Source organism: Cavia porcellus, unplaced genomic scaffold (assembly GCF_034190915.1).
Source record: "Cavia porcellus strain 051 isolate PalLab524CR breed Dunkin Hartley unplaced genomic scaffold, mCavPor4.1 scaffold_9, whole genome shotgun sequence".
In the NCBI taxonomy this organism is placed as follows: Eukaryota; Metazoa; Chordata; class Mammalia; order Rodentia; family Caviidae; genus Cavia; species Cavia porcellus.
Genome location: NW_026947492.1, coordinates 62,229,687 through 62,244,476, shown reverse-complemented (window position 1 = coordinate 62,244,476; position 14,790 = coordinate 62,229,687). Strand labels below are relative to the sequence as shown.

The window sequence follows — 14,790 nt, the reverse complement described above, 5'->3', positions numbered from 1 at the left end:
TAGGTATTCCAATACATTTAACTAACACATAGGTATTCCAATACATTTAATTATTATTTATTCTAAAAATGATCTCTTGACAGGGTTGGTACCACACATCTATAGTTTCAGCTACTCAGAGGCTGAGACAGGAGGACTGCTTTAGTCAAAGACTTCTAGTCCAGCCTAAAGCAACACACTGAAATTCGATCTCCAAGAGGAAAAAAAAAGTTTAAAAAGTCTGGATCTTTGTAAATTACTGCATTCCAAATACCCAATTCTGAAATTAAAAAACAGTTCTGAAAATCATAAGGCATTTTGGGTAAGTTTGAGGCAAAATTTATTTGAAGCAAAATTTGACTTGAATTAAAGTGATGTTATTTATAGTCTTTATTTATTTCAATTAATATGAATATTTACATACTTGCCTGAAAAAAACTGTTTGATTATAGGGTGCTTTTTCATACCCTGGCTCAGGGTATAATGTAATGTGTGGTACACAGATCACCTTTGTAAAATCTGAAAAATACTCAATTTTGAAATACATTTGGTCCAAAAACTTTTAGTAAGAGTCTACAGACCATGGAGTCACCTATTTAAAACATTAAGACATTACCTTGGAGAGAAGTGGTACAATGCCTCTTAAGAAGCATGACTGAACTTATTTCTCTATGCTAGGTTAGCAGCACTTCACTTGGGAGAGAAGCAGGAACTCGTCCAGAGGACTGAGTTGTGTGCCTCGTCTCTCAGGGGAGTAAGTTGGAGAACTGGTATGGTCTGAGCCTTGGAACAATTTTGCACACCTCTGGACAATCTATGGAAAAGGATACACTATAGAGTATATCTCTATGAAAGGAGTACTAGTCCCTTGTCTTGGGTGAGAATACCAAAAGCCAATCTAAGAAACAAGTATGTCTCTAAGTAATAACACACAAACAACACCCTCCAGTATACCACCACCACTACCACCACCACCAATAGATACAGCAGCAGCAGATGCTGTTGTCCTTATGTCTGGTACTTTGTAGCAGAGAAGTATGGCTAGATAAAAAGTTTCATAAAGAGTATCTTTATTTTGGAAGTTCATTTAGAGGCTTTCCTTTTAAGAGCTATAATCCCAAATCTCAAGCAAACATCCTGTGCCTATACATCACCAAAGTGTTGATGCAAAGCCTTTAGGTACCACTGTATGCTTACAGAAGGGGGGCTAGTCTATAGAGATGGCTTTCTATTTTCATAAGTTCCTAAGAAAAATTAGCCCATTCTGAAAGCTGAAGAAACAAGGACAACTCCTTTGGACACCTGTCAGCACTGCTGATTTTACAATTCAGACTTTATACCTTTAGTCAGTCTTTAATTTTTGGATACTGTACCCACATATGCACAAAAGGATGGTACCTATTTACTCAGTAAGAGAATCTCCCACAGATTCTCTATCACCATCTTTCAAGTTTATGAGATAGTACAGTACTACACACAACTCAAAATTTCTACCAGTGGAATGAATCACCAGTGGGAAGAATTTTTGAGTATAATTTCTGCATGGTATATTAATCCTTTAGAGACTTCTACAAACAAGGACAGTTTTTGCTAAGTATTTATTTTTAATAGATACATAAAAATTCCACTTAAGCAACACTTAAACATGCAAAAATCCAAAAGCCAGTGGACATTTAACTTAATGTAACTATTAATCTATAGAAGAATTAAATATCAGAAATAGTTGCTAGGAAAATATATATTAGAAAGTTAATGTTAGCTTTTTGCTCATATCATCGTTGACGGTCTGTTATTTACAATTCAAGGAAGGTAAAGAAGAAAGGGTTCACTCATTCTCACTAGGAAACTTGGGGAAAGTTGTTTTTTCTTCTTGTGAAGATCTAACTTTCCTTCCAATACTGATCTAATTTTATAAACATGTGTGTTTTCTATACTTATTTTCCATCCCTGGCTGACCTTGTGCTTTGTCACAGAATGTAAGGAAATGTTCCTAAGGACTTTTGTAATATATTCTGGAAATGGAAGTAAGGTGCACTGAGATGCACACAAAATACTTTATAGTTAACATTTTAAGATCCTAAAGATTTTTTTAAAAAAATTTTGCGGGGGTACTGGGGATCAAACTCGTGACCTCACGCTTGTCAGATAGGTGCTTATGCCACTGAGCTAAATCTCTGCCCCAAAAAATTTTTTTAACTTAAGAAAAAGAAAATTTTTTTTCGAGACAGGGTCTTACTATGTAGTACAGACTGGTCTTGGACTCCCCTATGTAGCCCAAACTGGCCTTGAACTCACAGTTACCCTCCTGCCTCAGCTTCTAGGGTACTGGGATTATAGGCATGCATCACCACGCCCAGTCAACAATCTTGAATACTTTTTATAAAAGATAGTTATTTATCATTTTAAGTTATGAAAAAATTAATTGCTCTTTGCTTGCTGGATATTCTTCCTTGGTAAACAGAACAGAATAGTAGAAAAACATTAGTATTGCAATCACAAAAGCTGCATGTGTCATTCATTCATGATATTATTCTGGCCAAGTTGTTTTCTTTATTAGGCTACTGTTTTCTCTTTAATAAAAGTAGGATGAACTCTACAGTTCCTCCTACCTCTCCTGTTGAGGAAAACTAAGGTGATTTAAATGCAATGAAAAAAAAGAAGCTCAAATTTGTTTGTACGCAGTACAGGAAATTCCTAAAAACACAAGGAATCCGCTGATGCAATCAATGCATCTATAAACATGAACAAGCCTCAGCCCAACATCAGGTCCCACCCTTCATTAACATGCAAACCCACAAATCCCATCCCTCCAACCCTTGACCCACAGCCCCATATACCTCAGCTATGGTCATTCTCAGAGCACTGACAGGGGAGAGCTCAATATCCACCAGTTGGGCAGCTTTTAAACTCTGCCCAGTAAAGATTGCACAAGGACAGAAAACAGCATAGAGTTAGAATTGTAAGGAAAAATTTAGGGACACAACAGCTAAGAACAGTAAGCAGTCTTAGAAAATAAGGATAGATTTAAGGCTTAGCACACTTGAGCTTTGAAAAGTGAAATGAGAACTGCTGTCACTCTGACTTTAGGCAAATAGGCAAAAATAAAATAATATCAAATTAATCACAATTATAAATTAAACCTGACAAGCTTATGATGCCCAGTATCTTCTAACACTCCATTTCACCCCAGTCTTTACAGAAGTCAATTTACAGGACATCACTGAGTCATTAAGTAAAAGCTGACTGATAAAAAACATCACTAATATAAAAGGCAAAGATTATTATCTAGGGAAATACTGATTTCCTACATTCCTTTATATAAATACTAACAAGGCTACTTATAATATAAGAAAAGGAGAGATGCCTCCAGCAAATATATTTCTACTAAATGGATGCCATTAAACCTTGAACTATATAATAAACCCCCGATTCTACATAAATTTAACAAAAGACTTTTTATATCTAACTTGACTTCCCTCTTGGCTTGTCTATACTGAGAAAATGTGCTACTATGCCAACATCTGTTTTCTCATTTTGCAGATATTAAAATTCACTTTTTGTGTTATTCAATTAATAATTTGGCTTTTAAGAAAAACTCAATGACAAATATTTCTCATAAACTCAAAAAATGTATGATTAATGTCTGTGATTTAAAATTGTCAGTTTTGGATTTATGTTAATACTTTAACATTCCATAAACTGAAAAGGATTATCTTTTTCCTTTTTATCGGTACCGGGGATCGAACTCACAACTCCCTGCTCGCAAAGCAGGCGCTTATGCCGCTGAGCTAAATCCCCAGCCCCCGAAAAGGATTATCAAAGGTCTATATTTTTTAAAAAGCCAATCAAAATATCTCCATGTACATATTTATTATTCCATTTATTAATTCTCTTCTGGCTGAAACTTAAGCACTGGTTCCTTTGGAAGGTATAACATTAAGAATTTCATGAACAAAGGGCATATTTTATACTTGAATACGTATGTTGAATATTTTTTCTCCCTTCTTCAGTTGTCTTCAGACTTTTAGTAACTTAGCTTGTCTTACAATTTGACCCTACTTGGTGGAAAGTGGTCAGCATACCGACAGTGGGTTTATTAGCTACATTTTAGAAAAAAGAAATGTTGTTATGATTTCTCCACATCTTCAAGCTTGTTACAAAGTTCACAAGACTCAACTTTTCCTGTCTATTCTGAGGATGGTAAGTTATCTGAGCACAAACAAACACAAGTCAACAACAAAGGAAATGAGAATCTCAAATTCCCTTACAGTATCACTGTCACAGGGCTGGAACTGGAAGGGCTGAGGTTTGTGAAATACGGCATTCTCTTGTAAAAACAGCTGAAGATTATAGTCCCGTACCACCTAAAGAGAAAAAGATGTCTTTAAGTCTTTAATAAGGTTAAAAAGTCCAGTAAAAGTTTAAGATTTAACAGTTTTTTCCCATTCAAATAAGAAACCATTCAATACTATATGGTAAAAAAGAAATGAAGTCACACATTTTTTCATTTTAGATAAGATTTGTTAGTTATGTGTCCCATTTTCTCAAAAATCTAAATTTGGAAAGTACTAGTTTAGAAATGGGCCCAGATTTGGAGACCAGATAATATATAGTATTTTGAGATAGCATAAAGATACAAAAAGCTATTTTTATAAGGGCCTACATGTATGTAAATAGAAAGCATGCTACTCTTTGGTTTCTCCCAGCTCTAAGGTTTTTAAGAGCCTCTTAAAAATCTTGTTTCCTGGAAGTTGCCATATAGTAGGAAACTACCACATAATCCTATCCCTAGCACAAATTAGTATTTTCAGAGTGTATTTTGGCATCTTTTTTAACAAGGCCATGTTCTAATTACTATCTTAAAATACAACAAGAAGATAGACTACAAAGGAATCTATGTAAATTATGAAATACAAAGAGGAGCAAAATAAACACCATAGACAGGCAACCATTTGAACAAGAATACACTGCATTATATAACCCAGAAAAGAATAAAAATCAGCAACATATGGTATGCAGAAACCCATATACTATTGTGCTGCCTTGCTTATTCTTAAGCCATCTTTCATTTGCAGTCAATTATAGCTCATTAGCAGCTCTACTGGAAAATGGCAGAGAAAAAGTTCAAAGTAGCTCTGTAGCTTTATCTTGGTAGTTCGGGAAAAGATGGATTACTTAAGGAAAGGATCCAGTAGGAGGTATATTTTCCATTTTATTTACCAATGAAATCTTAATTCACCACTGCTTCCCTCCCCCTCACTATTCAACGTTTATCGAGAGAGTTTAGTATGTCCAACATGAAGTGCAGGGGTGAGGAGGAATGCAAAGATGAATAACAAGCAAACAAAGTTTGTATTTTTCAAATAATTTCATAATGTGGAAACTGGGAGGAGCAAATAGGTTATACAATTAAAATACACTATGGAAGTATGTAGAGGGCCCAGGGAAAACGTAACAGCGTAGTATCTAATTCAGATGGAAGGGAAGGATGGGGTGAAGAGTTCTGAGAGAATCTGGTTAGGAAGGCACACTGAATAAATATATTCTTAAAGGGAAAAGTGACTTTGCACTTTTCTTGGACTCTAGCTGTAAACTAGGAAAACTAAAGCTTATGATACAGCCATCACAGCCTCACTAACCACTTCGTAGAAAGGGTATGTGGGTCATCCTTCTAGTTGCCTACCTTAATCTCAAGCATTACAAATCAATTTGGTGCTGGGTTTGGTGATGCACACTTGTAATCCCTGCACTTGGGAGGCCAAGGCAGGACATCGACATGAATTGGAAGGCAGCTTGGGCTACATAGTGAGTGCAAGGTTAGCCTGAACTGAACTACACAGTGAGACCCTGTAGCAAAACAAAACGAAACAACTGATGAGGAAGGACAACTTTTAAAAATTTAAAACTTTTTCTTAGGGAAAATTTCAAACACATATGAAAGTAGAAGAGATAGTATAATACATTCATACATACTCATCACAATATCCAAAAACATCTCCTCAGGGTTGATCTTGTTTCATGAATAAACCTACCTACTACTTCTACCCCTATCTGATCCATACATATATTAGTGAGATATCTAAGAGAACAAAGCCCCACCTCCTTTTTAAAAAAACTTGGCTCTTTTAAGAAAACATATTCATAGGACTGGGGATGTGGCTCAGTGGTAAAGTTCTTGCTTTGCATGCACTGGGCCCTTCGTTCGATCCCCAGCACCACAAAAAAAAAAAAAAAATCATATTAAAATTTACCAATCTTTACAAAACAACCAATTAACATCCAAATTTCCCTGTTTCTAAGGAAATAATGTTCAACCTGGATCTAACTAAAGTCCCAGAATGTAACCAGATGTTGCTTAGATTTCCTTTCATATACCATAAATTTCTTCTTCCTTTTTCCCCTCTTGTAATTGCTGAAGAAATTAGGTTTTTTTCTACAGTCTCTCAGTCTTAATTTTGTTGACTGCATCTCTTGTTGCATTTTATTTCCTGTATTTCTTTAAACTGGTGTTTTAATCTATAGGCTTACTTTGGATTAGGCTTATTTTGGTCAAGTTTGGTTTGTTTTCATGGGGAGGCCTGCTTCTTTTTGTAACATTAACAGCTGTGGAGCTAGATGGGAGCCCCTCAAAAGATACACCCATGGCTTAATCCCTGAAACCTGTACACGTTATATCACTTGGAAAAAGTTTCTTTGCATATGTGATTAAGTTAAAAATTCTTGAGATAAGATCATTCTAGACTACCCTAAATCCAAAGATCCTTGTCCTTATAACAGACTCAAAGAGAATACAGAAAAAGGAGAGGACAATGCAACCACTGAGGCAGTGTTTTGAGTGACTTGTCACCAGGCCAAGGACTATAGGGTACTCAAGCTGGAAGATGCAAAGACCTAATCTTTCTCTACAGCCTGTAGGGAGCTTGCTGACACTTAGATTTCAGACTTTCAGACAAGAAAATAGAAAAAAACTGAAAAGAGCTCCAGTTTACCTGCTAATGTTAACATTTTGCATAACTGTAGTACAGTGATAAACAAGAAATCAACATGGTACAGACCTAAAGCTTCCTTAGCTTTTGCCAACTATATATATATGTATCATTTGTGTGTTGTGAGTACAGAAATACTTTTATCATATTTTAGCTTTATGTAACCATGATTACAATGAGGATACTTAACTGAACCATAACAATATTCTTTTGTGTCCAAATGTTTTCAAATTGGATACAGCAATTTGTATCCTATAGGGTATTGTATAAGTTTCCATTAATCTGTATTTTTATAAACATTTATTCTCCTCTGACCTACCTATCTATCTATCTATCTATCTATCTATCCATCCATCCATCCATCCATCCACCCACCCACCCACATACTGGCCCATCCATTTCATGGGGACTGAATTCAGGGAGCTCTGAACTACATCAACTACAAAACAAAAAAAAATTTTGTTTTCAATTTGTGATGAAGTCTGGCTAAACTGCCCTGTTTGGCCTCAAACTTGCACTCCTGTCTGTACTCCTTCCTGTTACCTGAGTGGCTGGATTAACAAGCATGAGCCACCATACCTGGTTCTGTCTTTACTTTTGATACATAAAATGGAATCTCCTGGTGGTCTTGATTTCCATTTCCGGATTATTAATGTGGAAAAACAATTGTATTAAGTAGTTATGGCTGCCTAACAAAATACCACAGACTCGGTGCTTAAACATCAGAAACTTATTTCTTTACAGCCTGGAGGTCAAAATTCTAGTATCAAGGTGTTGGCAGGGTTGGTTTCTCCTGAGGGCCATTCTCTATGGCTTGCAGTTGACCATCTTTATACCTGTAAAACCAGGACTTCATGGATGGTACCATCCCTCTCTGGTACCTTCATATGATCTTCTCTCTGTGCTTGCTTCTTTTTATTTTTCAGTTCTTATAAGAACTTCAGTCATACTGGATTAGGAGCCATCATAATGACTACATTTTACCATAATTACTCTCCTAGGGTCTATCTCCCATATGAATTTGGGGGGAGGGTGAATTCAGCCAACAATAACTTATGTTAATGTCTATTTACATTTTTTAATTCTGTGAAATGTATGTTACAGGATATACCAGCAGTACCTTTCTTTTTATGAGTGTAATATTCCACTGTGTTATGGTTTTGATTGAGAACATCCTCCAAAGGTCTCACGTGGTCAAAGGTAGGGCTTTTGGAAGGTGACTGAACTATGGTGTGTGTGTGGGGTGTTATGTATCTGACTTTTTATTATGAGGTGTGGTCTGGTTCAAAGAGGTATGTTTTTGGGGGATAAGACTTAGAAAGGTATAACTTTCCATTTTCTCCCCATTGTCCTCTCTTTTTGTCTTTCTGTCTTTCTCTCTTCTTCCCCCTCCCCCTCCTCTTCCTCCTCCTTCTTCTTGGTTGCCATGATGTGAGCAGATTTCCTCTACTCAAGCCTGTCCACTATTCTGTTCCTGTGGTTGAGCCTGCCAAACATGAACCAAAACTTCTGAAACATAAGCCTAACCCTAACCTCTCCTCCTTTAAGTTAAAGGTGTTGGGCATTGTGTCTCAATGAAAGAAAAGAGATTAAGACACATTTTTGTACCAGGTATGGAGTCAGTGCTATGATTCAGAAGGTTCCGAAGCCTTTGTGGCTCATGGGGGGACTTTACAAAGGTTTGGAGATGCAGGCTGGAGAAACCTCAGAATGCTTTAATCTAAGTTTAATGGGACATTCTGATCAGAGCCCACAAGACCATAATGCCCACAGAAATATAGAATGAAAAAACCAGGCTCAGAAGATTTCACTTAAAAATATGGTCACCAATAGCAGCTGGGACTCTAGATCATGTGTTTTTATGCTCTGCCATCCAACTGTAATTTGCATCAGAACAATAGGAAGGATCCCTTGAGGGTACCCCAGGAATTCAAAAGAGCCTAACTGCAAGATCCCACCTTTTACAGACCTGAGTGTCCAAGTAAAAGACTTTGAAAAGACAGACACAGGGCACCTAGCTCATTCAGGGTCAGGTAGGAAAGAGTTTACTGGAGCCCAGTCATCCAGGCAGAGGCTTCTGCAGCCATGATTTTAGGGAACCCAGTTACTGCTTGAGTTTGCAGGAGACCTTGGTACTATCCATGAGGTTCTGGTTTTACAAGGTTAAAGCACTGTGGAGTCAGGAAACCTTTCACTCTGGTTTTAGAAGGTTTAGGATGCGAGGCAGTATGCCACTGACAGGCAGGGTTTGTAAGGCTGTGAGCGTGAAACTGAAAGTGTAGTGAAGAGCCCAGAAAGCTGAACAAACCAGGAACATGAAATGTCTGAAAAAGTCACAGGCAGTGAGCAAAGTCACCCCAAAAGAGCAGAAAGCAGCCATATTATATTGGTGGGGCTGCCCAAACTGGAGTTCACGTTTGCCCCAGGTGCTGCACACCAAATTACAGGATTTGTTTGTCATGCAAGTTTTGGTCTTGCTTTGGTCCCATTTCTTTCCATCTCCTGGAAAGGGAATATTTATGCTGTGACAGTGTATGTTGACAATATTTAACTTTCTTTTGATTTTTACAGGTTCAAAGGTGAGAGTTTGTCTTGAGTCTCAGATGAAACTTTGGACTTGGACTTTTAAGCCAAAGGTGGAATGTCATGCTTTGGCTTGAGAATGTCCCCTCAAAGCCTCGTACATTCACTGACAGGACTTCTGGAAGGTGATTCAATCATGAGGGTGATATAGCTGACTTTCTGTTAGGAGATGGGATGTCTTTGCAGGAAGTAGGTTCATGGGAGTGTGACCTAAAAGAGTGTATCTCCCTTCCTAGCCTTACGTTTCTCTGCTTCTTGGCCACCATGATGTGAGTAGTTTTCCTCCACTCACGATTCTCTATCAGATTGTTTCTATGTTTAAGCCTGCCAAAGCCAGACTAAAATATCTGAACTGTGAGATAAAATAAACTTCTTTTATAAAGAAATATAGAATAACACTGTTATTTTATGAATTTTTAAAAGCTAAGTTATTATTTGGTACAAGTTTCTTTATGCAGATAGAAAAACAAGCACACATAAACAAACCACAAGGCCACTAGAAGTATCTTAGGAAGTACTACGCTAGAGAAAGTATCTATTACAACATCTGCTTCAGTTACATATACAAAGCATTTCATAAAATATTAAGGGGAAAAACAAGCTTCATAAATAATTAAAATTTAATAAAAGCTCTTAGAGCCAAATGTTTCCATTTAGGGTATGAAAGATGTACAGAGTGCCTTTATATTTATAGTGTTCGTTTGAATTATCTCCAAAACACTTTTGAGAACAGGTTACATTTTAGACATATGGGAAAAATGGATTTTTACCCTAGAAGATAAAGAATAATGGTGCAGAATAAAAAACTTAAAGGAGTTTCAGACTTCCCACGGGGTTATCAAATCATGCAGTTGTTTTCAGCAGTACAATAGCAGCAAAAAAGCTTTTTGTAACAAAAAGCGCATGACAAAAAACTTGTAGGTGTGAGCTCTTCTCACTTAGAACAAAAGAACACAGGCATAGCTCCCAGATACAACATTCTTATTAAATTTTTATTCCAACCACTTTCAGTCTAGACATAAGAGCACTCATTTATTCTACATCTCTGGGGAGCAAGATACTCACATGAATGAATGCAGAAAATGAAAGATTATCTCTTCAGATGCCCAAAGTGGCTTATAAATCCTTAATTCATTTTCAATTAAAATAATATAAATGCTAAAGAGATAATATACTACAGAAGAAGAGCATGGAAAGTAGTGTGTCAATGTGTGACCTTCCACAAGTCACATAGACATTCTGACTCCATGTGACGCCTATGAATCACTAGATTCAAGTTTAAGATGCGTTAAAAAAAATCCCAGGAAATTAAGCATGCTTGTAATAGTAGTTATATTTTATGATTGTACTTTTTTATTTTTATAAACTAAGGGTAGTATATGCAATCGAATTCTTTCGTGAAAAAGGAACTTCAAAGAATCTTGTCAGGTGTTAACCTCTCTGATTAAATTAGAATAAATGTAACGGATAAAATTAAAATACATTTTCTCATAAAATTAGAACTGAAAAATGTAATCTTACCACATATTCCCACTAATTAAAAACTGCAAAACTCACTTCTAAGTAATTCAGGGGTTATAAATGGCCAAAAACCAAGGAATGGATAAAAAGATGCATTTTTATATGATGGAGTACTATTCAGCTATAAAGAAAGAAACTTGAGGCTTTCATAGGTAGATGGATGCAACTAGAGACCATATTCATAAGTGAAATAAATCTGACTTGTATGTGCAAGCATCATTTTGTCTCCCTAGCATAAGAAACTACAATAGTAAATAAGATCTAAAAGGTTCAATAGACATTATAAAAGGGAAACAAAGTGTTCAAAAGGAAAGAACAATTGCCATAGGGGAAAGGATAGAAGAAGGCAGGGAAACACACACACACACACACACACACACACACACACACACACGACAGTTAAGATAATTTTACTACTCATTCTATTACTTCATTGAAAGAACAGGTGGTGCTTGTATTGTTTGACCAATTTTGCATGCCTATACCTGGTAATCTGAGCAACTATTTTGAAGACAACAAAATGCAATATAATAACCATTGATAATTTCCCATCAACTTGTTTTGAAATTCTGTATCATCTTTATTGTTTTTTTTAAAAATTCTCTTTAAAATTAAAAAAATAATTTGGGGTTAATGGGACAGCGCATGTGTTGAAATAACAAAGGTCCTATGTATTACAGATCGTAGTTAAAGAAGAAACTTTTTAGCTTTAAACTGTTTCACTTGAAAACAGAAAGACTAAAAATACAAGGCTTAAACAGAAAAATAAGCTTGAGAAAGAGCAAGAACATAAACTCTAAGAATGTAGAAAGAGGGCCAAGGATTTAGTTCAGTGGCTCAAGTACTTGCCTGGTTAATGTGAGGTTCTGAGTTTAATCCCTGGTACAAAAAAAAAAAAAAAAAGAACGTAGAAAGAAATCAGGTAGATGGGGTAAAAATGAAAGGGCCAAAAGATATTGAGAAGAATGAAAGCTCTGGCAAAGATAAACAAAATGGGAGCTGGGGATTTAGCTCAGTGGCATAAACACCTGCCTTGCAAGCAGGCAGTCGTGAGTTCGATCCTCGGTACCGATAAAAAGAGAAAAAGAAAAAAAAAATGGAAAAAAACAAGATAAACAAAATAGACTGGTATGGGTAATCAAAGTAAGAGAAAAAGTATAAACAGTATTAGGAATAAAAAGGGAGGTAACTATAGCAGCAAAACAAACCTTATAAAAAATCATGTATCTAGTTTGATAGCAACTAAAATAGACCTCAGCCTAGAAAAATGTAAGTTACCAAAATGTGCTGAAAAAGAAACAGAAAACCTGAATAAACCAATAAATGACAACAAAAAATTGATCAGTGGTCAAAAATCAAGTATTCCACAAAGGGAACAAAGCTGAGATACTTTATAAACTTGTTTTTAAGATTGCCCAATGAAAAATTCAAATAAAATATACTAATACAAAAAGAACTGTCAACACTACAAACCCATTACTGTAATTCTGCAACTAACAAATTACATTTTCTTTCTCAAAACTTACTACCCATTTATCCATGTACACTTTTTTCTTTTTTCTTTCTTTCTTTCTTTTTTTGTCTTTTTGAGACAGGGCCTCTCTATGCAGTTCAGGCTGGCCTTGAACTTACTTTGTAGCCCAGGTCGGTCTCGGACTCCCAACGATCCTCCTGCCTCAGCCTCCTGAGTGCAGGGATTACAGGCGTGAGCCACCACGCCCGGCTATGTATACTTTTTTCTACACATCAATTCTTTTGTCTTTTTTATTGGATTCTAAGGTGTAAAAAAATAGGATAATAAATATATGATAAGATTTTAAAGCACCATGCTAGAAAGCAATGTTTGTGCTTCCATATTAACAGCATTTTTAATCTTCTAAAAACAGAATTGGCACTCTGATACACTGAAAACAAGAATACATATGATTCTATGTCCATTTTCTCTCCTGCCTTTGGTCACTACCTTTTGAAGATGAATATTCTGGTACCTTTCCAGCTTCTAACAGTAACAGCTAGTTTCCAATGTCCCTGCCACAAAAGAGAATTGAACTAGATCTTTTGAAGTGTCATTTAGAAAATGCATCTATTTTTATAAATGCACATACTTGGTCAGGAAATATCCATTTATTAGAAAGAAAATAACACACTAATAATCACAGGTACAGTTTGTCTTCTGAAGCACAGTTTCTAATGTGAAACTTCTGCAAAAACCATAATTTTTTTTATTCTCAAAAGTTATAATCAGACTCTAGAAAAAAACTAAACACATTTATTTGCTCCGCACACAGTGTGACACATCAAAGGTGACACATTAACATTTTTAAGTGGAAGACTACTATCAAAGAATAATGACATATAGTATGGTTTAATTTGTATATATAAGATTCTGTATTCACGTTAATAAAAATGATCAAATGCTACTTTCCCCATTGTGTCCTTTTATTATTTCTTTACACTGAGATGTGACCCTGTTGTTCCCCCAAATGACTGAGTTCAGTATATTCAAAATTCTTTTTAGTGGAAGATGTAACTTTTTAAACCATTCTCCTCAATGCAGTGCACATGACAGGGACTGATGCTCTAAGCTAGCCTGGTTCATCACCTCCCTTTCTGCTTTTAGTTGCAGTAACAATGTCACCAATTCATGCACAAGAACATTCTCCAACTCTATTAAAAGGATGCTATTCCCAGAAATGTTTTCTTTAAGGTATTATTCTAATTCTACTGGAATCTTCATTTCATTTGTATGCAAAACATTTTAGAGTCTAACATATAAAGTACTATTTATAACATATAAAGATACTACCCTTTATACTAACAGTACCTTACCTTGCTGGAGTTTTCTAATAAAAACTGGAATGTGTTTTGCACAGCTTGGCATGTTTCTAGCTCAGTCTGACTGAAGGCTATTAAATAATCCTTGAGGTGATCATACACATTTCCATCAAGAGCCTGGAAGACAGGAGTAAACACAAGCAAAGAAATTATGATCAAGGCTTTGACACATAATATCAGGCTACAAGAAACATAAAAATGTTTAGTTAAAAACCCATTAATAAATGAACAAAAATATAGATAAGTATGCATAATGAAATATAATCACTTGAGAAATGCAGAACCCCTATTAAATAGCATTTTTAAAAAGTATAAAACACAGTATTAGTAAATCTGAAGGAAAAACAGCATGTAAGTTAGAGACAAAAACCCCTGGGGTCTGATTATTGCTTCTCTGCTTGACAGCTTCTGTAGATATTTCAGGACAGAGGAGATACAGGAGCTAAATGAAATAATAGAAAGAATCTAGGCAAAGAGCCTGGAACAGGGTAGACATTGAATAAACATTAATCTCCTCCATTTTTCCTTATGCATTACCAGTAGAATATAATTTTGTATATATTTACCAAAGAAAAGTCAGGGAAAAAAACAGAAATATTAAAAAATTTTTTACAAAGGATTCAGAAGTTCTGTTTCAGAGAAGAAAGACCAATGCATTATCAATAGAGGATTTAAAATATTCTTCTTTGTTTAAGTGTTTATAGCAGACTTTTGAAATTTAGAAAGAAAATTAAAGAGCCACCGAATATTTGAGGAATGGCTAAACTACGTGTACAGACACTAAAATATAAGCAGTCACCAAATTAAAAACTGTGGGAACTTCATAGATGAAAAGTATGTATCAAATGATATTAAAAAACAAATAAATACAAAATAGCAACAACTG

The 14,790-nt window shown here is 35.6% G+C and overlaps 1 protein-coding gene across 3 annotated transcripts in view; it reads right to left on the bottom strand.

Annotated features, from left to right (window-relative positions):
• Fchsd2 (FCH and double SH3 domains 2) overlaps positions 1 to 14,790 on the bottom strand; it is a 268,069-nt gene that overhangs the window by 66,071 nt on the left and 187,208 nt on the right. For 2 of the 3 annotated variants that reach the window (XM_003463457.5, XM_063256542.1), the window contains 3 exons: positions 13,899 to 14,021; positions 4,248 to 4,343; positions 2,817 to 2,888 (listed from right to left, as the gene is read on the bottom strand). In XM_003463457.5, coding sequence (XP_003463505.2) covers positions 2,817 to 2,888; positions 4,248 to 4,343; positions 13,899 to 14,021 — 291 coding nt within the window. The remainder of the gene's footprint in view (positions 1 to 2,816; positions 2,889 to 4,247; positions 4,344 to 13,898; positions 14,022 to 14,790) is intronic. The other variant, XM_003463456.5, reaches the window with a different exon arrangement.